Genomic DNA, 24527 nt, shown 5'->3' on the forward strand with positions numbered 1-24527 from the left:
CAGAGTATTGGCAGGGCATTGCGGGGTTAATTATTGGTGAGCAACGCTGTGGGCACTGCAGATCCACCCCACAGCGCCGCTGACACTGATCTCTCCCCTCTCACTGTACCAATCGGTACAGAGAGGGGGAGGGAGGCAGACACCGGTTTGTTTACAAGTGACCGCTCCGTCATTTGACGGAGCGATCACGTGGTAAATGGCCGCGAACATTCGGCTATGGGCCGGTTGTTAACTGGTTAAACAGTAAGTAATATGCAATTTAGGCTGGATTACAGTGGCTATAGTTTTAGAATTACTTATTATAATGGATTAAATGAAAAGAAGCATCAGGGTGGGAGAGTTTACTTCCTCTTTAAACGATAACTTCTGGTGTGGACTATACTCACTAGCGAGTGCTACATTTGAGCTATACAACCTCAAAACAAATCAGGGCTCCCGGTAGGCCAGTCTATAAACCTCTATTCCTTCTTTTCAATCATTCTTTGGTGAATTTTAACATGTGCATTCAATCTTTTTTTTATCAGAATAAATAAAAGCTTGTTTGCAGAACTTTCTGACAGATGACATAACATTCTCATCATGCACACTTTGACATGATGCACACTGTATATTTGACTTGATAAACGCAATCTGCCCAGGGCCTGAAGCGGCAAAGCAAGCCCAAACCATGACATTTTCACCACCATTCTTCACAATTGTTATGAGATTGTTCTCCTGAAATGCTGGCCTTCCATTCACACCAAACATGTCTACTATTACCGCAATTAAAACTCTATCTTTGATTTACTAGCCCACAGAACACTGCTCTAGAAGGCCTGGCCTTTGCCTATATGTTTAATGGTGAACTGTAATCATGAATACTCTCACTAAGGAGTTTCTAGTCATTGGCACCAAATTTTAAAGGAATTGTAAAGTCTTGTTTTTTTGTTTTTAAAAATAACAAACATGTTATACTTACATGGTCTATGCAGTTGGTTTTGCACAGAGCAGGCAGGATCTTCAATTTTTCTTGGGTCCCTCTTCTGTGATCCTGGCCCCTCCCTCCTGTTGAGTGCCCCCACAGCAAGCAGCTTTCTATGGGGGTACCCATGCTGAGTCACATTCAGACACGGAGCCGTGACCCGGCCCTGCCCCCTCTCACTCCTGATTGGCTGACTGATTATTATTGACAGTATAGGGAGCCAATCGCGCCACGCTGCTGTCTCATCCAATGAGGAGGGGAGTCCTGGGCAGCTAAGACACGCCAGCAACATCGCTGAATAAAGACAGGCCCAGGTTAGAGGGTTTGAAGGGGGCTGCTGCACACAGAAGGTTTTTTATGTTAATACATAGAATGCATTTAGTTAAAAAAAAAAACCTTTGGCCTTTAACCACTTAACGACCGCCACATGCCATTGTACGTCATCACAATGGCATGTAAAGGCACAAGCACGTACATGTACGTGCTTGCCTTCCAGCGGGTGGGGGGTCCGATAGAGTTAACCCTTTCACCCCCTTTTGCCAGTGTCACTAAGCGATCATTTTTCTGATCGCTGCATTAGTGTCGCTAAGTAGCTAGTTATTTTTTTAGGTACACCGCCAGGTTTTTATAGCGCTAGGCACTCCGATATACTAACCAATAATGGTTTTAACCCCGATTGCCCCTAATTAACCCTTTCACCCCCTTTTGCCAGCGTCACTAAGCGATCATTTTTCTGATCGCTGCATTAGTGTCGCTAGGTAGCTAGTTATTTTTTTAGGTTCACCGCCAGGTTTTTATAGCGCTAGGTACCCCGATATACTACCCAATAATGGTTTTAACCCCCTGATTGCCCCTAGTTAACCCTTTCACCCCCTTTTGCCAGTGTCACTAAGCGATCATTTTTCTGATCGCTGCATTAGTGTCGCTAGGTAGCTAGTTATTTTTTTAGGTTCACCGCCAGGTTTTTATAGCGCTAGGTACCCCCATATACTACCCAATATTGGTTTTAACCCCGATTGCCCCTAGTTAACTCTTTCACCAGCAATCACCGTATAAGTGTCACTGGTGACGCTGGTTAGCCAGTTAGTTATTTAGGTTCCCCGTCAGGTTTTTATATAGCGCCAGGGACCCCCATATACTACCTAATAAAAATTTGAACCCCCTGATTGCCCCTAGTTAACCCTTTCACCAGTGATCACCGTATAAGTGTTACGGGTGACTCTGGTTAGTTTGTTTGCTTTTTATAGCATCAGGGCACCCACCATTTATTACCCAATAAAGGTTTAACCCCCTGATCACACGGCGGGTGATATCAATTAGGTTTTAGGGTCAGGGTCTGCGTCGCCCCAGGCAGTGCTAGGTTAGTGCCAGTACCGCTAACACCCACGTGCAAAGCATACACCTCCCGTAGTGGTATAGAATCTGAACAGATCAATATCTGATCTGATCAGATCTATACTAGCGTCCCCAGCAGTTTAGGGTTCCAAAAAAACGCATTGTTAGCGGGATCAGCCCAGATACCTGCTAGCACCTGCGTTTTGCTCGCCGCCCAGCCCACTCAAGTGCAGTATCGATCGATCACTGTCACTTACAAAACACTAAACACATAACTACAGCGATCGCAGAGTCAGGCCTGATCCCTGCGATCGCTAACAGTTTTTTGGGTAGCGTTTTATATTTAAATCCAGAAGGCAGTGCTTGGTTTTCGGGGTCCAGTACGTGGCTAGGCTCCCAAAAAGTCCCCCACATGTGGTATCCCCGTACTCGGGAGAAGCAGCAGAATTTACTTTGGGGTGTAATTTGACTTATGCCCATAGCATGTGTGAGCAATATATCATTTAGTGACAACTTTGTGCAAAAAAAAAAAAAAAATTGTAATATTCCTGCAACTTGTGGCAAAATATAAAATATTTCATGGACTCAACATGCCTCTCAGTAAATAGCTTGGGGTGTCTACTTTCCAAAATGGGGTCATTTGGGGGGGTTTTGTGTTATTTTGGCATTTTATGGCCTTCGAAACTGTGATAGGTAGTGAGGAGTGAAATCAAAAATTTGTACCCTTAGAAACCCTGAAGGCAGTGATTGGTTTTCGGGGTGCCGTACGCAGCTAGACTCCCAAAAAGTCCCACATATGTGGTATCCCCGTACTCAGGAGAAGCATCAGAATATATTTTGGGGTGCAATTCCACATATAACTATGGCATGTGTGAGCAATATATCATTTAGTGACAACTTTTTGTAAACTTTTTTTTTTTTGTGTCATTATTCAATCACTTGGGACAAAAAAAAAAATATTCAATGGGATCAACATGCCCCTCAGCAATTTCCTTGGGGTGTCTACTTTCCAAAATGGGGTCATTTGGGGGGGTTTGTACTGCCCTGCCATTTTAGCACCTCAAGAAATGAGATAGGCAGTCATAAATTAAAAGCTGTGTAAATTCCAGAAAATGTACTCTAGTTTGTAGACGCTATAACTTTTGCGCAAACCAAAAAATATACGCTTATTGACATTTTTTTTACTAAAAACATGTGGCCGAATACATTTTGCCCTAAATGTATGACTAAAATTTAGTTTATTCGATTTTTCTTATAACAAAGTAGAAAATATCTTTTTTTCTCAAAATTTTCGGTCTTTTTCCATTTATATTGCAAAAAATAAAATCGCAGAGGCAATCAAATACCACCAAAAGAAAACTCTATTTGTGGGAAGAAAATGACGCAAATTTTGTTTGGATACAACATTGCATGACCGCGCAATTACCAGTTAAAGCAGTGCAGTGCGAAATTGTAAAAAGACCTCTGGTCCTTAGGCTGTTAATTGGTCCGGGGCTGAAGTGGTTAAACTAAAATTAGGTGCTTAAAAGGGGTTGTAAAATAAAACTACAGGCAACACTTTTTTTATTTTCCACTTCAGATAGAGCAATGGAGGGTTATAAACACATCAGGTTGTTGTCTGTCTCCTCCAAACAGTCTTTCAACACAAGCTCAATACAAATTCACTCTGTCCTCAATCCTTAGGACCTTGTGTGTCTCCTCCCGACAAGTCTTCTCACACAAACTCAATGCACACAGCTAGCAGCTCCTTGCTACACTTGCTCCCACCTGTAACTTAGGTGGCTCCTCCAGACTCCTGCGCTGAAACCTCCTCTATCCACCAGGGCAGAGGCCTGAACTGTAGACGCACATCTAATAAAAACCTTGCACACACCTGCACAACCAGTGTGCTGGTTGTCTGCAAAATCATGGACCCATGATTCAAGAATTCATTCCTGCCAGGTCTCCACAAAGCCTCCAGACTCCAGGTTCCAAACCGGGTTTCACCAACCTCTGAGGAATGTATGAGTCATATACCCTGGAGATCCTCAACCTGTTTGGAGGAGAACCTTGTATAACACAAAAGTGTTTTCATACCATGGCTGGGCATAGGAGGACTGTCACACATCCTATATTATAAATGTAGGCATTGTCTGAATAAAGCTATAATGTTTTCCTGTTCAAATATATTAAATAAGTTAACAATTCCCATGGGAATATTTTTTTACACGACTTTAGCTATGAGAAAAAAAATATATAACATTATTTATAATGAAAGGTCACTTATTCTTCAGAAACAAGACATAAAAAAAAAAAAAACACCCCACACAGGATTAATCTGCAATGCAGATTAGGTGGAGTCTGCAGGGGCATTAATGTGCAAATCTAACATACCCTTGTGCTTTCTTTGGCTGTAGCTACATGCTTTCTTTGGCTGTAGCTACACGGGTGATTTTTTTTTTTTTTTTTTTTGGAACTCAATTGCAATACTAAAATGTATAAATAATAAATCTCAAAGAGTAGAGACTAAATATGTGGAACAAAATACAGTCATGGACAAAAATATTGGCAACCCTGCATTTCTGTAAGATAATGCATCACTTTGTTCAGAAAATTGTTGCAATTACAAATGTTTAGGTACCGTATTCTTGTGTTTATTTCTTTTGTTTGTATTGGTCTGACACAAAAAGATAAGAAAAAACATTCTGCCTTTAGAACAACTTTAATATTTGGTAGCACGGCCCTAGGAAAAAATATAACTAAAATCAATCGCTTCCTGTAACTATCAATGAGTTTCTTATACCGCTCTACTGGAATTTTGGACCTCTCTTTCGCCAACTGCATCAGGTCCCTCAGATTGGAAGGGTTCCCTTTCCCAACTGCTGTTTTGAGATCTCTCCAAAAAGTGCTCTATGGGATTTAGATCTGGACTCATTACTGGCCAGTTCAGTACTCTCCAGTGTCTTAAACCATTTCTGGGTTCTTTTGATGGGTGCTCTGGGTCATTGTCCTGTTGTAAGACCCATGACCTTTGACAGAGACCCAACTTTCTGACACTGGACCCTACATTGCACCCCAGAATTCTTTGGTAGTCTTCAGATTTCATAATGCCATGCACACGGTCAAGTCACCCAGTGCCTGAAGCAGCAAAGAAACCCTAAAACATCAGTGAACCTTCATGTTTGACTGTATTCTTTTCTTTAAAAGGCCTCATTTATTTTTTTGGAAACTGTAGAATGATGGGCTTTACGAAAAAGCTGTAATTTTGTTTTGTCTGTCCACAGCAAATTCTCCCAAAAAGATTTTGGCAAACTCCAACCTGACTTTATGTGTCAGCAGTGGGGTCCTTCTGGGTCTCCTACCATAGCGGTCCTTCTTCGTTCAGATGGTGACGTATAGTGTGAGCTGACACAGTTGTACACTGCCTGAAGGTCAGCTTAAATTTGTCTGGAAGTTGATCAGGGTTCTTTATCCACCAAACAATCCTTTGTTGCAATCTTTGATCAATTTTTCTCTTTCGTCCACATCCAGGAAAATTAGCTACAGTGGCATGGGCTGTAAACTTCTTGACAATATTACGCACAGTGGACACAGGAACATTAAAATCTCTGAAGATGAACATGGAACCTTGGGATTGTCCATGCTTTTCCACAATTTTTGTTCTCAAATCCTCAGACAATTTTTTGCTGCTCTTTCTCTTCTCAATGCTCCGTGTGGCACACAGAAACACACAAAAGATAGGTTGAATCAATTGTTGACCATTTTAACTGGTTGCCAGTGTGATTTCTATATTGTAAGCACCTGTTAATTGATACAGCTGAGTTTAATTAGAAATTACAGGATCACAAACGTGGAAAGCAATTATTTTTTACAATTTTGAGAAGGTACCAATAATTTGGTCGAGTCCATTTTTGGAGTTTTGCATGAAATGTGTCAGATTTGGCTTTTTTTGTTTCTCCACTTTTTTGTGTCATACCAATACAAACAAAAGAAATAAACATGAGAATGCCTAAACATTTATAATTGCATCTATTTTCTGGGCAAAGTGGTGCATTATCTGACAGAAATGCAGGGGTGCCAATATTTTCAGCCATGACTTTAGCTCTCTACGGATACACACGTAGAGCATACAAAACAAAATTGAGCATCATGTGATCCCATGAGATTAATCGCTACTACACGCTTCTTGTGTAGCCTATACCATAGCAAGTAGTTTGTTCCATAATCTCAGCAAATAAGTTGCAATGTCTATACTTCACTGCAATACCTGTAAATGCAATTCTTTATCCAACTGACTGATGCCCTGAGCAAGTTTTGCCAGCTGTTCTGCAATCACAGCCTGATGAATGGACTGGGAGGTGTATGTTTTAACATCAAAATCATCACGTAGAAAGTCAGTGTAGCATTCTGAAATAAAAATAGATATACATCATTTGTATTACTTTATTATTAAGAAAATTATTTGATTCTGAACACACATAGCATAATATTCCTTTTAGATATCAAATACATTCATTGATAATGATGTTTTTTTCAGTATGTAGGAGTTTTGCCTGGAGTTCTGCTTTAACTCATTCTGTAGAGTCACAAGAAAGTGAGAATTCATAAATTGTTCTCAGTTAGTGTTTTAAAATAGCAAACCAAGAGAGTCAGCATGATAGCTAGACAACTAGCATGTACAGAACGAGAAGTCAACAATGGTAGTCAACAATCCTGTTGTCACAGTCCCATCCAGGTACCTGTCACAGTCCCATCCGCATCCCATCCGCCTACCTGTCACGGTCCCATCCGCGTACCTGTCACGGCCCTATCCGCGTACCTGTCACGGTCCCATCCGCGTACCTGTCACGGCCCCATCCGCGTACCTGTCACGGCCCCATCCGCGTACCTGTCACGGCCCCATCCGCGTACCTGTCACGGCCCCATCCGCGTACCTGTCACGGCCCCATCCGCGTACCTGTCACGGCCCCATCCGCGTACCTGTCACGGCCCCATCCGCGTACCTGTCACGGCCCCATCCGCGTACCTGTCACGGCCCCATCCGCGTACCTGTCACGGCCCCATCCGCGTACCTGTCACGGCCCCATCCGCGTACCTGTCACGGCCCCATCCGCGTACCTGTCACGGCCCCATCCGCGTACCTGTCACGGCCCCATCCGCGTACCTGTCACGGCCCCATCCGCGTACCTGTCACTGTCCCATCCGCGTACCTGTCACTGTCCCATCCGCGTACCTGTCACAGTCCCATCCGCGTACCTGTCACAGTCCCATCCACATCCCATCCGCCTACCTGTCACGGTCCCATCCGCGTACCTGTCACGGCCCCATCCGCGTACCTGTCACGGCCCCATCCGCGTACCTGTCCCATGCGCGTACCTGTCACAGCCCCATGCGCGTACCTGTCACAGCCCCAATGCGCGTACCTGTCACAGCCCCAATGCGCGTACCTGTCACAGCCCCAATGCGCGTACCTGTCACAGCCCCAATGCGCGTACCTGTCACAGCCCCAATGCGCGTACCTGTCACAGCCCCAATGCGCGTACCTGTCACAGCCCCAATGCGCGTACCTGTCACAGCCCCAATGCGCGTACCTGTCACAGCCCCAATGCGCGTACCTGTCACAGCCCCAATGCGCGTACCTGTCACAGCCCCAATGCGCGTACCTGTCACAGCCCCAATGCGCGTACCTGTCACAGCCCCAATGCGCGTACCTGTCACAGCCCCAATGCGCGTACCTGTCACAGCCCCAATGCGCGTACCTGTCACAGCCCCAATGCGCGTACCTGTCACAGCCCCAATGCGCGTACCTGTCACAGCCCCAATGCGCGTACCTGTCACAGCCCCATCCGCGTACCTGTCACAGCCCCATCCGCGTACCTGTCACAGCCCCATCCGCGTACCTGTCACAGCCCCATCCGCGTACCTGTCACAGCCCCATCCGCGTACCTGTCACAGCCCCATCCGGGTACCTGTCACAGCCCCATCCGGGTACCTGTCACAGCCCCATCCGCGTACCTGTCACAGCCCCATCCGCGTACCTGTCACAGCCCCATCCGCGTACCTGTCACAGCCCCATCCGCGTACCTGTCACAGCCCCATCCGCGTACCTGTCACAGCCCCATCCGCGTACCTGTCACAGCCCCATCCGCGTACCTGTCACAGCCCCATCCGCGTACCTGTCACAGCCCCATCCGCGTACCTGTCACAGCCCCATCCGCGTACCTGTCACAGCCCCATCCGCGTACCTGTCACAGCCCCATCCGCGTACCTGTCACAGCCCCATCCGCGTACCTGTCACAGTCCCATCCGCGTACCTGTCACAGTCCCATCTAAATACCTAACTACCTGGCACAGTCCATCTGAGTGACAGGGAGCCAGTCACCCAACAATGCTATGCCAGATCTCCGCTGAGAGATGCTCCCATGAATGGGAAGTAATGGGAGGTTGGTATTCCAATCACTAGGACCCCAAAACACGCCAGCACTTATCCCTACTGACCATGCACAGCTGCTCCACATTCTGTCTGCTTCATTCTTAGTCATTTCTGTGTTTAGTATGATAAATTACAGCAATAGATTACTATTACCCCAACAACACTTCCACCTGTCCTCCCCCTTGCCAAGTTCTCAGGCTCAGTGACAACATTCAGCAAGTGGCGGTCACCTCATGTGGCTCCCACAGGAGTGACATAAAAGACATGGAGGTGTCCCATCCCCACTCACCGTCCCGTAACATCTCCCTGACAGGCAGGGCTCCCCCTGCCTCTGCACCGTCTCTCCCTTCCATGTCAGCAACTCTGTTACTGCCAACCACGTGTGACGTCATCACCTAGCGCACCGGCGGGCGGCGCACACATGTACGTCACACGAGGAAGGGAGAGCATGCTGTGTAGTGACAACAGCTGAGGAGACCGGGCTCCTTTCTTGGTTGTGCCTGGACGGTATGTACTATTCTACAGTACTGCAGCAGCGTCCAGTATTCTTATCTCAGTGAGAAAGAGAGACACACAGCCGGCTATGGGGCGAAATGGAGCTGCCCACAGCAGCCAGCACTGATCCATCAGGAAGTAAAACACTGCAGTTACTATGACAACGTCTCATCCTGTCTTTATGAGTAGGCCCAGCAAGATAATATCTCTATTGGTGGTCATGTATTGTACTTACCTGTTTGTCAGGATTAGGGATGAGCTCAGGCGTGTTCGCATGGTCCACGTACAGAGCCTGCCAGGAAGTCGGCGTTGCGCTAATCACAGGCAGTGAGACATTTCCCGATCCTGGCATGCCGTGAATAATAACTGTCACATCTGCTTGTGCTTTCATCCAAACTGTCACACCATGAAATGCCTGGTGTCATAACTGATCACATGTGCAGCATCATGGTAGTTGCAGATAAGAGACCAAAATGGCAGCTTCCTTGACTGAAATGGATAGAAGGGTTTAGTTCCACTTTTAAAGTGAAATGGCTTTATTTGTAACACTGTTTAGTTGAATGTAGTAGTTTTTGTGTCAGATTCTTAGCTAGGTGGTAATATGTAGGGGTGTTGAAAATAATCGTAGCAACGCAATTAATGCCGCGTACAAACATAGCAGACTATCCGGCGGACTGTCCGCCGCACTTTCCGAACTAGCTACCTGCCCACAAACGGTACTTTTGGTACTTTGTCCGCCGGGCTATCCGCCATACTTTTGAAATGAACGGACTCGCCCACACACGCGGAGGAAAGTCCGCTCATTTTGAGCCCAGCTCCAGGTAGCCGGGAGCAGCGAAGTAAGCGTCGCTGGCACGGTCACCTGGTATGGACTTAAAGGGGAATGCCTATGCCGAAAAATCGGCATGGGGGTTCCCCCCTAGGTCCATATCAGAACCTTATCCGAGCACGCTATCCAGCTGGCCAGGAAAGGGGGTGGGGATGAGCGAGTGCCCCCCTCCTGAGCCGTACCAGGCCGCGTGCCCTCAACATGGGGGGTGCCTTGGGGAAGGGGGGGCCGCGTGGCCCCCCCACCCCAAAGCACCTTGTCCCCATGTTGATGAGGACAAGGGCCTCTTCCCGATAACCCTGGTCATTGGTTGTCGTGGTCTGCGGGCGGGGGGCTTATCGGAATCCGTGAGCCCCCTTTAATAAGGGGCCCCGGATCCCGGCCCCCCACCCTATGTGAATGAGTATGGGGTACAATGTACCCCTACTCATTAACCTGTGAAAAAAAGTTTAAAAAAACACAACACACAAGGGTTAAAATAGTTTATTGCACAGGTCCGGGGGTCTTCTTCCGTCTTCGGGGGTCTTCTCGCCGGACTCCTCCGCTATCTTTTGCTAGCTCTTTTACTAGAAGAGGAGCCCGGCTTTTTTCTTCGCCGCCGTCCGGGGGTCTTCTTCCGACTTCGGGGGTCTTGTCCCCCTCTTCGGTTCTTCTTGCGGGGCCATCGCGCCTTCTTCTAGCTCTTTTACAAGCAGTGGCCCGGCCTTCTGTCACCGTCACCATCTTTTCTTCTCTTCTGGAGATGTTGCCTCGTCACTGTCTCCGGTCACTATGACAGGACACGCAGCGTGCGGCAACTTATATACATTATGATGTCACAGTCCCAGCATCCTCTGGAGGCCAGCAGGCCGTGCAGCCCCCCCCCCCTGCCCAAGGCACCCCCCATGTTGAGGGCACGCGGCCTGGTACGGCTCAGGAGGGTGGGGGCGCTCGCTCGTCCCCACCTCCTTTCCTGGCCGGCTGGGTAGCGTGCTCGGATAAGGGTCTGATATGGACCTAGGGGGGGACCCCCGCGCCGTTTTTTCGGCATAGGCATTCCCCTTTAAGTCCATACCAGGTGACGGGGCCAGCGACGCCTTCTTCGCTGGCTCCGGCTACCTGGAGCCGCACTCTAAATGAGCGGACTTTTCTCCGGGCGGGAAAAGTCCGTTCATTTCAAAAGTACGGTGGACTGGCACACACACGGCCATACTGTCCGCTGAAATGCGAGTCTGGCGAACAGATTGGTGTGCAAAACTACTTTCTTAGTCCGCCGGACTTTTGGGTAAAAAAAAAGTCCACCGGAGCCTACACACGGGCAGATTGTCCGGCGGACTTGAGTCCGCCGGACTTTTCCACCGGATTGTTTGATCGTGTGTACGCGGCATAAGTCTTAAAAGATTCTGCATGGATGCAGAGAACGGCTGAATCGGGATTGCATCAATGACGTCATCCCGGCACACCCCTGGCAAAATTCTTCCCTGCTTCCTCCTCTCCGTCAGTATGTGTGATCACACAGAGTGGGGATCTCCCACTGTGATGATGACCTTGGATTTGAATTGCCCAGCGGCAACTGTAACAAACTTCTGCCTTCTAGACTAGTTCCTATGATAGGCAGCACACTGATCCAATGGCAAAAAATGTAATCTGTTTAACATATATAATAGGAGTCGGTCCAAGATGCAGGACTTTATTTACAGCAGGCGCCAGGCAATTCAAATTTAAGCTCCCCGCTCTGTGTGATCTGGGCACTGGTGAGGCTGCATTTGATGGGCACTGTTGAGGCTGCACCAATGAGCACTGATAAGGCTGCATTGATGGGCACATATAGGACTGCACTGATGGGTTTTTGATGAAAGCCATGGACAGTAATCATGATTCATCTCAGAATCGAATTCTTGACAGGATAATCCAAACCGAATCGTGAGACTAGTGAGGATGTGCAGCTCTAGTAGTAGGTTGAATGAAGTCTTTGTGTTCTCTCTGCAGGATGAATCACTCTCCAGTCCCTATGTATTTGCCACAAGGAGATGAAAGAAATGGGCTCCCTCAGAATCCGCTGGATCTCTTTGGTACTAATAAAGTGGTGAAAATATGTGCACCAATGGTTCGATATTCCAAGTAAGGGTCAGCATACTTGTGATGGATGTATTGATTCTGGTATGGATGTGTTGGGATCATTGTCCGAACCCACCTGAGCATGTCTGCCAGGAAGGTGTCATTTTGCCCGGCCACCCATCTGTAGCCAGGGCATTCGCACCTGGCAGAGGCACATGTACAAGGGGCATGTATATGTGTGGGGCAGGGAATGCCTAAGCTACTTATGATCGGCTAAGTACAGTGACATCTTTCTGTGAGCCTTCTTAGGCCTGTTTCACACACGCAGTACAATGGGGTCCACCGGTCCGTTTTTCAGGCAGACCCAATTGGACACTCCATTCTCCTCTATAGAGCGGCAGATGTAAATGGACTTACCCACCAAATCCGATCTGACAAAAACAAACGGAAGGGGATCTGTTCCCCCCCCATCTGGACAGATCGGATTGGAGGACAGTCGAAAGTAAAATCCGATTGCCCATAGAGCAGAGATGGCTGTGTCCATGTTTGCTGTGCATAAGCTGAGTGGATACAAACCTGTCATCCACCCACTCCACTCAGGTCAACAGGGGATCAAAGGACAGATCCCCTACTGAGAAAAATAGATTCAGATTGTGTGCAAGGGGCCTTAGGGCCGGTTCACACCAGAGCTGTCATGGTTCGTTTAGTGGCATTGCCCAATGCAGCCATAACGCAACATGAAGGAAAGTAACATTGGCAGCAACAGGTGTTGTTCACAGTGCCTTGAAAAAATATTCATACCCCTTGAAATTTTGCACATTTTGTCATGTTACAACCAACACGTAAATGTATTTTATTGGGATTTTATATGATAGACCAACACAAATTCACAAAGTGGCACATAATTGTGAAGTGGAAGGAAAATAATAAATGGTTTTCCAAATTTTTTACAAATACATATGTGAAAAGTGTGGCGTGCATTTGTATTTAGCCACCTTTACTCTGATACCCCTAACTAAAATCTAGTGGAACCAATTGCCTTCAAAAGTTACCTAATTAGTCACATGTGTAATTTAATCTGTATAAATAAAGCTGTTCCGTGAAGCCCTCAGAGGTTTGTTAGAGAACCTTAGTGCACAAAGAGCATCACGAAGACCAAGGAACACACCAGACAGGTCAGGGATAAAGTTGCAGAGAGGTTTAAAGCAGGGGTTAGGTTATAAAAAAATATCCCAAGCTTTGAACATCTCATGGAGCACTGTTCAATGCATCATCCGAAAATCGAAAGAGTATGGCCCAACTGCAAACCTACCAAGATATTGGCATCCACCTAAACTGGCAGGCCAGGAAAGGGGAGCATTAATCAGAGAAGCAGCCAAGAGGCCCATGGTAACTCTGGAGGAGCAGCAGACATCCACAGCTCAGGTTGGAGAATGTGTCCACAGGACAACTATTAGTCGTACACTCCACAAATCTGGCCTTTATGGAAGAGTGGCAAGAAAACCATTTTTTATTTTTTTTTTTATTTTTTCCACATCAGAAATCCTATGCTGGAGACTCAATCACCTTGCAGCTCATTTATATCTCAGCATGGTTCCTCATCATCGTGGCTTATAATTATTATTTTCACTATTCTTTATTAATTTTTCCATCAAAAATTGCAAACCTTCCTAAAATACAGCTACACGTCGACAGCCTACTTTTATTACTTATCCTTTACCCACCTTACACCTACCCTCCCTTCCCGGAGGGGGAGGAGGGCAACGATCCCCCCACGTTTCTTGAACAACTACTGATCACCTCCTTTGGCCGTGCAGAGTTTTCCTCGTCCTTTGTGGTGGAGAGGGCCCATCGCATGCCTGAAGGGGGCTCCTCCTAGAACCTTCATTGCTAAATTTCTGAACTTCAGAGACCGAGATGCGATCCTGAGACTGGTGAGATTGAAAGGCAACATCCCCTATCACAACACTGAGCTCAAGGTTTTCCCGGATTTCTCAGCGGAGGTTCAAAAGAAGAGGGCACCCTTCGCTGAAGCTAAGCGCCAGCTGCGCATACATCACTACTCGTACGCCATGCTTTTTCCAGCCCGGCTCCAAGTTGCGGGAGAGGACAGGGCTCATTTCTTTGATACCCCGGAGGCGGTGTTTGGGTGGCTGGAGAGCAGGGCAGCACCAGCGCGAGAGGCAGCCTGAGCCCCCTTGGTTTTACTGGGCACTGTGGCAGCCAGTTTGATGGGGAACCAGGGGAACGAGGCACTTTGGACCTGCTTCCCTGGCTACACCGGGGGCCTGTCCTGTGACAAGGTACTGTACTTTTTCTCACCCTGAACCGTTTGCCCTGGTGGACGCTGTGGCCTGCACTGGATATTTCCCCTGCTGCTGGCCCCTTGGCCCCCCCCCGATCCTATCCCGCACCCCTTTTGTGCTCCCCCGGCCCTCTTGTGCCTGGGGTTCCTGGGCTGCCACCTTTTTCTTCCCCCCGGCCCACTCTCCCCACCCTTCCACTATTCTGAACCGTAATGGCCGCCATCTTCCAGACTTGCACGTGTCATTGCTATGGATATTCAGCTAATCACATGCCTGCTGAACATTCTGTGTCTTTACAGTGGACTCGGACCCATTATGGCACCCCGGGCGGATACGGGACGGTGGCCTCCATGCTGTATCCCACCCCCTTGTGACTATCCGTGGATGCTCCTCATGGTTTTGTTCGTTTTTCAGAGTTTAACCGTCACACTAGGTTTGTTTTATAATGGGACCTCTATATGGTTCCGTAAGTCGCGGAACTGTGATTTCATGTTTCAAGCTTGGTTTCCCTGGACCGGTCGGTGTTGGCCCCTGTCTTCGGCCCTTTGGCTGGGACGGGGCTGCGCCGGACGGTCCGGTGTTTGTTATATTGTATGTTTTTTAGTGTACAGTTCTGTAGTTTTCAAACGTTGGTGTTTATTATGCCAGATTATGACAATCAAATGTTGGTTCGTTTACATGTGCGACAGTGGGCTGGGTGTTCTGCTTATACCCTCTATGATGTGGGAGGTGGGAGGGGGAAATGGCTCTTCCTCCTTAGTAAATTTTTGTTTACCTTACAATGAGTAGCTTGAAGTGCCTTACTTTGAATGTTAGGGGGATCAGGGCAAAACAGAAACGCAGTGCAGTCCTGACTTATCTTAAAGCTAAGAGGGCAGATGTAATAGTGCTGGTTGAGACGCATCTTACTGGTCAACTTATGTTAACACTTAAGAAACCCTGGGTGGGTTGGGTGTACCAGGCCCCGTTTTCTACCAATTCCAGGGGAGTGGCGCTACTGGTGTCTAAGTCAGTACAATTTTTACTTCTCTTGCTTAAATCGGATCCCGAGGGAAGATATCTTTTCCTACATGCCAAGCTTAACGGTCAAGACCTTCTCCTTCTGGCTATATATATACCTCCCCCCTTCCAGTTCACTGTTTTAAACAAAGGCCTGGCGTTTATGTCCCAATTCCCCACTGTCCCGGCAGTGTGGCTGCTACTTCCTCTGGACTTTGGTAACACCGCCTTGCAAAAAATATTTTTTTCTCCCATGTAATCTATGGATGTAAAAATGAAAAAAAAAAGTTAGTTTCAAAAATGTAATTTGATGTAAATTAAAATATACATTTTATTCTATTGTTTGTCCTGTTTAAAATGATGCTTCTCGTACAAAGCATGACAGTTTATTTTGCAAATAAGACTTTTTTTGCCTTTTTCTCACTTTTTTTTTTTTTGTTTGATACTGAACAAAAAAAAAGCTAACAAAATAAATGAAACATTTTTTTTTAATGATAATGGTTAAACAAGCAGAAATATAAAAAAAATCTAAAAAATAATAGCTATTGCAATAAAGGTGTTACTTGGGGTTGATTGGGGTTAATCGCTTGTTAACAAAGGCACTACTATAGTAGTACTATTTATCTTTTTTTAGAACTCCCTTTTAAATCATATAAGTCATGGTGGACCTTTAACAGGTCACAGTGGACATCGGACCACCATATCAAGTCTAGAGCAAGCTTCATTTCAAAGTGATCCAAGCAATAGTGAATTTTGTGTAAAAAGGTAAAGCTTGTTCTAAATGTATTTAACAGTTGTAATTATGGTGTCTTCTTTCCTATTACAGACTGGCTTTCAGGACCCTGGTAAGAAAGTATGACTGCGATTTATGTTATACACCGATGATAGTTGCTGCAGACTTTGTCAAGTCTGCCAAAGCAAGAGACAGTGAATTCACCACAAACCAAGGTACCCATCTGAGCACATACACAATATAGCACAGTGCTGATTTGCATATCTGTTTTCATCACACCTTGTATCCAACATATAAGAAGTTTATCCATCACTTTAAGATATTGAGCAGAGCCACATACATTACTCCTTTATCCCTCTGTGACCAACATTGCATCCACCTATCCATGGGAACCAATAGCCTGTACTAGATTTTTAGCAGGTGCAGTTTAAAATATAGTAAAATAATTATAGTATAGTAATATTTGTCCATCTTCCTTACAGATATGTCAAATGGGTTGGCTCTAAGCAGTGCAAGATATGTGCACAAGGACTTGTTGAAGATGTTTCCAAATATTGTTCTATATATCGTAAACAAATATTTTTACAAGTTTCATAAATGGCTATATTTGGCTATACCTAGATTGATTAAGCAGTGCTTTGCATTTAGCAAACTGGGCATGAATAGATGATGTGCTGCACAGTATTTTTTATAATCGATTCCTATGATGTCATGTAGTCCGTAAAATGCAGTATATTTTCTCATTGAGGTATTTTAGAGAACAATTCTGCATTTTGGCCACTAGATGGAGCTGATGACCCAGATCTACAAATGAAAGTATAACTAAAGGCAAGTTTTAAGTTTTGGATAGGGTGGAGATGGATTAGAACTCCTGACAGTTTTTTATTTCTTCTTCTGCCCCCAATAAGGAGATTAACCCTCTCTATTTGCCAAGGGAGAGTAATGCCGCGTACACAAGACCGGACTTTTTGGCCGACTAGGTCCGATGGTCTTCCCAACGGATTTTCGGGGGAGTTCCGATGGACTTTCCGAACTAACAGGCTTGGCGACACACGAACGGTCCGTTAGAAAAGTCTGTTCGTTTTGAATGTGATGACGTAAACGGGACTAAACAAGGAAGTTCAATAGACAGTAGCCAATAGCTTCCCGTGCGTCGTATTTGGTCCGTCGAACCAGCACACAGACGAACGGTTTTCCCGATTTTAGTCCGTTGCAATTGAGTCCGTCGGAAAGATTTGAAACATGTTCTATTTCTAGGTCCGTCAGATTTATTTTTCGAAAAACAATCGGACTAGCCCACACACGATCGGATTGTCCGGACTAATCCCTTCGGACCTAGTCTGCCAGAAAGTCTGGTCATGTGTACGCGGCATTAAAGAAATGGGTTGTCCCCAGAAAAGTAATAGAGGGGAAAGCTTGCAATGGGGACACTAGTTCTGATGATCTTGGAGTCCCCAAGAAATTCCCCTAATTTGCAAGGGATTTCCTTGCTTCCTGTTTGGCTGTGGGATAGAAAGTGAAGAAAAATTTCCGCAATGGGACACAGATGGCGAACAGCACTCTGACAGGACTTATAACCCTCCCTTTCTCTATCCAAAATGAGAAAAAAAGTTTTTACCATAGTTCAACTTTGATATAATTACAGCCTTAAATCCAAAAAAGCTGGGCACTGTGTAAAATCTGCATAAAAACAGAATGGAATGATTTTCAAATCTCCTAGACCCATATTTTAGTCACAATAGAAAATATATATAATGTTTAAAGCTTCCATTATATTAATGTTCCACTAGTTTTTCTGTCAAAAGTCAGCAGCTCCAAAAAGTGTAGCTGCTGACTTTTAATAAACACACTCACCTGTCCCACGATCCAGCGATGCGGCCGCCTAAAGTCTCGGTCCCCCCAAAAAAATGACATGCCAATCGTGGCATGTCAGGGGGTAAGGAGTCCTTAAAGTGGAAGTTCCACTCTTGAGTGGAACTCTGCTTTAAATTGAGTAAATGTACAATTTTAAGAAAAATTCACGGTCCTTTTAAAATAGTAAGTGGTACTAACTAGAGAGAGCTGGAAGAACATCTGCATCTAAATAGTTTAATTGGCAACAGGTCAGTAACCTGATTGGGTATAAAAAGAGCATATTAGAAAGTCAGAATGTCTCAGAAGTAAAGATAGGTTGAGGTTCACCAATCTTTGAGAAGCTGCATCTAAAAATTTTCAAACAATTTCAGATAATATCAGAACATAAAATTACAAAAATGAAATATCATCTTCTACAGTACATAAAATCATCAAACGATTCAGAGAATCTGAAGAAATCTCTGTGCGCAAGGGACAAGGCCGAAACACAATATTGGATGCCCATGATCTTCGGCGCTGCATTAAAACAGGCATGATTCTGTGATGGGCATCACTGCATGGTCGCGGGAATACTTCTAAAAACCACTGTCTGTGAACATATTTGGCTGAGCTCCAAAAATGCAAAAACTGTTCTATAGTCAGATGGATCAAAGTTTGACATTCTTTTTGGCCATTTGTGCCATGTCCTCTAGTTTAAAGCGGAAAGACACCTTCAGCTTGTTGTCAGCGCTCAGTTCAAAATCCTGCATCTCTGATGGTATGGAGTGCTTTAGTGCAGATGGATTAGGCAGGTTGCACATCAGGAAAGGCACCATTAATGCTAAAAGATATATCCAGCATGCTCCCCATCCAGACAACATCTTTTTCAGGAAAGGCTTTGCGTATTTCAGCAGGACAATGCTAAACCACATACTGCATACATGACCAGAGAATTTTGTAGTAGAAGAGTCTGGGTGCTTAACTGGTCTGCCTGCAGTCCAGACCTTTCATCAAAAATATTTGGTGTGTCTTTAACTGCTTGCTTCTCAGTCACAGTACATTTACTTTGTCAGATCAACAAGGGCAGGCTGGATCATGTACATGTATGTCTCCAGCTTAATGGCACACAGAGTGCCACTCCTGTGACCACCGGACACAGCGGATTGCAGCTCCCTGTATCTAGCCGCTCTCGATGTAAACACAACTGTTATGAATGGGTTTCATTCATAACAGCTGTGCTCTAATTAGCCCACAGCTATCACATGGTACCTGTGCCAGTCACAGCACCCTGTACCATGTGATAGCTGTGGGCCAGTCACAGCTGTTACATAGTTGGTCTGTTTGAAAATAAAAACACACAAATCCATCTAGTTCAACCAATTAAAAAAAAATCATACAATCTCATATACACAATCCTTCACTCACTGGATCAGCGGAAGGCGTTATAAATGTAATAAGTGTAAGAAGAAAAAAACCCTGCCTCCCCCAGAGACTGTTCGACTGACGACCTACTATTCGCAGCACTGTCAGCAGTACAGCTGGTAAAAGACCTCACAGAAGCTCAACTATGGCTGAAGTCAATGGACTGGATTGACAAATCCAACCTGTGTCCCACTCAGAACATCCGGTTTCTGGGATATCTGCTCAACTCCATAGAGCAGAAGATGTCCATACCGGAGGAGAAGATCCAAGGCCTCTTTAAGAGAGTAAGTTCTGTAGAGAACAACCTCTCGATATCCATCAGGGAGCTGATGTCAGTTCTGGGTCTGATGACCTCAACGATACCAGCAGTTCAATGGGCCAAATATCATCTAAGGCCCGTACAAGTCTTTCTCTTAAGAAATCAACAAGAACATCTGGACAGGACGCTCTTACTCCCAACCTCCGTGAAGAGGTTGCTCTGGTGGTGGAGGATCCACACAAATTTAAACCAAGGTCTGGTATGGTCTTTCCCAACCTCACGCAAAATTGACCACAATGACGCGCACAGTTGAGGATGGGGAGCCCACCTAGCAGGGCAACCTGCTCAGGGGAGATGGTCCCCAGAACAAGCCCAGGCGTCTTTGAATTGGAGGGAACTTATGGCAATAGCCAAAGCCATAGAACACTTCCAAGACCAACTAAGAAGTCATCACACCCTGATCCTGTTGGACAATACCATGGCAGTAGCTTATGTGAACAAACAAGGGGGCACGAGGAGCCCCTCCTTAAGCCACATCTCCAACCAGATATGTCGATGGGCAGGAGGGAACCTACTGTCGCTGGGAGCAGTCCACCTAAAGGGGGAAAACAATCAAGTGGCGGACTTCCCCAGCCACCAAGAGATCTCCCAAGCGCAATGGGTATTACACCCAGAGGTGTTCAGGGAAATTACAGCCTGCTGGGGAGTACCAAATATAGATCTATTAACATCCCAGAAAAACAACCAGGTGAAGGAATTCTTCTTGCTAAGCCCAGAAGACCAGCTTCTAGGGATAGACGCGCTCCAAAACCCATGGAATTTCAAAATGTGCTACGCCTTCCCTCCGGTACATCTGGTTCCTTAGGTGGTGAAGAAATTCCTACAATTCCTACAGCGAACAAAGCTCATACTGATAGCACCATATTGGCCCAAGAGAGCCTGGTTCTCTCAGCTCCTCAGTCTATCCACAGAAGAGCCCTTTCTAGTTCCTCATGGGGATGACCTGATGTGTCAGGGACACCCAACAGGCCTAAGACAAGAAATCTTTAAATGGGTGGCCTTGTTACTGAGCGAGACATCCTGAGATCGAAAGGACTCTCAGATAAAGTGGTGGCAACGCTTCTGAGCGCTAGGAAGCCATACACCAGGGCCATCTACAGAAGGACCTGGAGAAAAGTTAACAGCTGTTGCGCTGAAAATAACAGACCAAAGATGGATACACTGATTACAGCAGTGTTCTGATAATGGCCTAGCACTCAGTACGCTGAAGGTCCAGATAGCAGCAATGTCGGTGTGTATATAGAACGGACGCTACAAGAAGACACGATGATCTCATGCTTTTGCAGAGCGTTGGCAAAATGCAGACCACCCAAGACACAAAAATGTCCCACATGGGATCTGTTCATGGTACTGAGGGGGATCATCAAAATTCCCTTTGAGCCGCTACAAGAAACATCTTTACGCCTGCTGACAACTCAAAACTGTTTGTCCCATGGCTATCACTACAGCATGTAGGTTAGGGGAAATACAGGCTCTGTCAGAGAGCCTTTTCTCAAAATTCACGATGATTGAAGGACGATTCTAACAGATCCGGGATTTGCACCAAAAGTAACATCAACTTTTCATAAATCCCAGGATATAATACTACCTTCATTTTGTAGTTCATCGGATAATAGCAAAGAACAAGAACTAAGTCTTCTAGATGTTAGAAGATGTCTTCTTCAGTACCGATGAGTTCAGAGCTCTATTCGTCCTTTACGCTGGCAAACAAAAAGGTAAACAAGCGCCCCAAGAAAACGCTAGCCAGATGGATCAAGGCAACTATACTGGAATGCTACAGAGTTGTGGAGATAATGCCACCAAAAGATCTAAGGGTTCATTCAATACTATACTTATAGTCGCCTCCAGGGTGCAGAAATGTTGTTTTGTTGTATAATTTTTCCTTTTTTATTCTCTATCCCTGATATGGGGTAATGAGCAGTAACAGTTGTGCGGGCCATCAGATGTTAAAACTCTTCCCAAAATGGTCTCTGTACTGCGATACAGCTTTATGATGCGTTGTTCAATCTTTTAACTTTCTAATTCTCCTGTAAACTTAAATAAAAATCATTGAAACAGAAAAGACCACATTTAGACCACGTATACAGGTATTACTTTGGGAATATTTTCTTTCACTCCGTGTTGTGCTATTGGGAAATCTCTCTAGCAGAGGCTCTAAAAACCGTGAAATCATAGCTTACCCTCCCTTCTCTATCTAAAACAAAAAAATGTTGTCTTAAACTCAAGTTTCGTTTCCTACACTTCTCCACTAAAGTTTTTTTTAGTTTTTCTACAGACATTAAAGGGTCTATTTATAAAAGATTCACACATTTTTGCATTTGAATCCAATTAGGAAAATATGTGAATTTTGGGTAAATACATTTATATATAGACCCCTAAATGTTCCTAAAAGTGCTTTTATTCGTTTTTACTGCCATTTTCTAACAGACAAACATCTAACGTTTTCGTAGGAGATCATCCTCTTGTTGTACAGTTTGCTGCTAAAGAAGCAAAGGTTTTAGCTGATGCAGCCCATCTTTTAAGTCCTTTTGCTGGTGGCATTGATCTAAATTGTGGGTGTCCTCAGAGGTAAGTCTGATCTTTCTATAGCTAGTGTTATTCATAATTCATATTTTGACTGATACCATGTTACTTTTATCTTTTGGCTTACAAATACATTACTGTGGTACAGTTCCGCCATCTGGGACATCCAACATGTTTGTTTATTTGCTGAGTTGCAGTGACTTTTTTGAACCATAAGCTCTGTGGCAGCTGTCAGGATACAGAAGCAGAATATTTAGGCATACCTGTTCTCATCCATAGACTACCAAAAATTTAAGCCATTCCACATTTCCAGTATGGCAGAAAGGTCAGATTTATTTTTATTTTTTTACCCAAACCAACTGCTTCCTATGACAGGTTGCAATAAGTAGCGCATTATAAAGTGTTTGTGTGATCACCGCTTTTTACAAATCTTCAGTTGAAAAGTATAATTCCAGCCTAAACCGAACTAGTCTTAAACATGTCCTTTCCCACCTCCTAACACTTATGCTGACTTAGCTGTGTAAACAAGATTTATATACTAGCCTATTTTCAGCCTGCTTTGGTCCGGTCACATGATCTGATTCCCCTGGCTGCAGTTCGGGAGGATGGAGCGCCGACAATGTCTGACACGGGAGCCTATCGGTGACGTCATCACTCCCAGAATCTCCCAGCCATTGTCGAGAGCTTTCCCCTCTCCCCTGCAGCTTCCACAGGCTGACACAATGAATCACATGACTGGACCAGAGAGGGAGGAAAATAGGTAAGTATAGACATCTTTTGAACACAGATTACTCGCCATAGGTGTTAGTTGAGGGGCGGAGACTTTTTTTTTTTTTTTTTTTTTTTTTTTTTTTTTTAGGGCTAGTGAGGTTTAGGCTGAAATTCTACTTAAGTCCAACCGTGGTTTCCAGTGTATAGCAATTTAAAGCATGCCTTCTGGCTGTTCAGCTTTGTCCCTGCTAAAAGTTAGGACAGATGGTACATTGTTGTTCTTGTTTAAAATCAATGCTGTCATTCTCCCCCTGCGAGCAATCTGTGGACGTTAACCTGCCCCTTGGTTACTGGGACAAGCATGGAGCTCATGTGTGTCCCCTCAGGCTGTCCCTCCCCTTGTCACACAAGGGAGGAGAAATTATCTCATCCATCTCTAAAGATGAAATGCTTGTTCCCATCCCTCTCTCCCCACCTATGAAGGCATTCTGAAGCCTGATACACACGATGAGACTATAGGGCAAATATTTTTTTGCATGCTAGTCTCATATCGAAAATGAAGAGTTTACTAAAGTTAGGAAAATTCTCATACAACAGAATACAACTTCGGAATTGATGGTAATGTATTGTAATGTATTCATTCGTTTTCCGAGCATGCACGGTCTTGGTCGCTAAATTTTCCTACAAATACCAATTAAACAAAAATCATTCCTTCTGTTATTTTACAAGAAATATTTTTGCGTTTGTCCCTTCGGATATTTTTGCATAAACTGTTGGCTCTTAAAAGCTGTTTACTAGCAAATAGATTATCGGATGATCGCTTTTTTGTGTCCAATTTTCTCATCATGTGCACTAGGCTTGAGAATGTATTGAATTCATGAAGATTTAGTATCATATCAGGGCACTGAACTGCAATCCCAGAAAAGCTTTGCAGCTGTTTGTTTTTTGTTTTTTTTATATAAGAGACAGAAAATGTAGGATACCAGAACACAGGGTAAGCTAATTCTTCAAAGAAATAATTATGCACATGAAGACTGGCATGCTGAAATTGGATTTTCAGTGGCAAAGGTGAACTGAGCCCTTTGAAATGAAACTACTTTTGTTAGTTAAAAAAAAAAAAAAAACAATCCTTTTCAGATCACTGAAAGAATTTTAGCAAATGTCATTGCCTAATCTTCAGGGTGGTTCACACTGATCCGACATAAGCTCTGACTTCCAGAGCACAAGTTGCATGACATGTCAAAATCAATAGTTCCCTTTGACAGCCATCTTAAAGTGATTGTAAAGTCTCCCTTTTTTTCCACTTAAAAATGACAAACATGTCATACTTACCTGCTCTGTTGCAGTGGATTTGCACAGAGCAGCCTGGATCCTCCTCTTCTCGGGTCCCTCTTCTGTGCTCCTGGCCCCTCCCTCCTGTTCAGTGCCCTTACAGCAAGCAGCTTGCTATGGGAACACACGAGCCGAGTCACAGCTCCCTGTGTCCATTCAGACACAGAGCCCCGTCCCTGCCTACCCCCTCTCTCTCCCGATTTGCTTGCTGACTTTGACAGCAGTGACGGCCGCTGTCATTAGATTTAGTGTTTGATGATGAATTTCCCCATAAATCATT

General features: G+C 45.0%; 2 protein-coding genes across 2 annotated transcripts in view; one reads left to right on the forward strand and one right to left on the reverse strand.

Moving 5' to 3' along the window:
- The window catches only part of COG5 (component of oligomeric golgi complex 5), a 485726-nt gene extending 476580 nt beyond the window's left edge, over positions 1–9146 (reverse strand). Inside the window, exons 1-2 of the mRNA XM_077472430.1 lie at positions 8998–9146; positions 6543–6682 (exon numbers count right to left, since the gene is read on the reverse strand). Of these exons, the coding sequence (XP_077328556.1) occupies positions 6543–6682; positions 8998–9100 (243 nt within the window). The 5' untranslated portion in view covers positions 9101–9146. The remainder of the gene's footprint in view (positions 1–6542; positions 6683–8997) is intronic.
- Positions 9117–24527, forward strand: part of DUS4L (dihydrouridine synthase 4 like) — a 37816-nt gene continuing 22405 nt past the window's right edge. Inside the window, exons 1-4 of the mRNA XM_077472437.1 lie at positions 9117–9215; positions 12001–12132; positions 16201–16322; positions 22132–22249. Of these exons, the coding sequence (XP_077328563.1) occupies positions 12002–12132; positions 16201–16322; positions 22132–22249 (371 nt within the window). The 5' untranslated portion in view covers positions 9117–9215; position 12001. The remainder of the gene's footprint in view (positions 9216–12000; positions 12133–16200; positions 16323–22131; positions 22250–24527) is intronic.

Source organism: Lithobates pipiens, unplaced genomic scaffold (assembly GCF_037356315.1).
Source record: "Lithobates pipiens isolate NorthernLeopardFrog02 unplaced genomic scaffold, aLitPip1_a1.2 Scaffold_8, whole genome shotgun sequence".
NCBI classification, from domain to species: domain Eukaryota; kingdom Metazoa; phylum Chordata; class Amphibia; order Anura; family Ranidae; genus Lithobates; species Lithobates pipiens.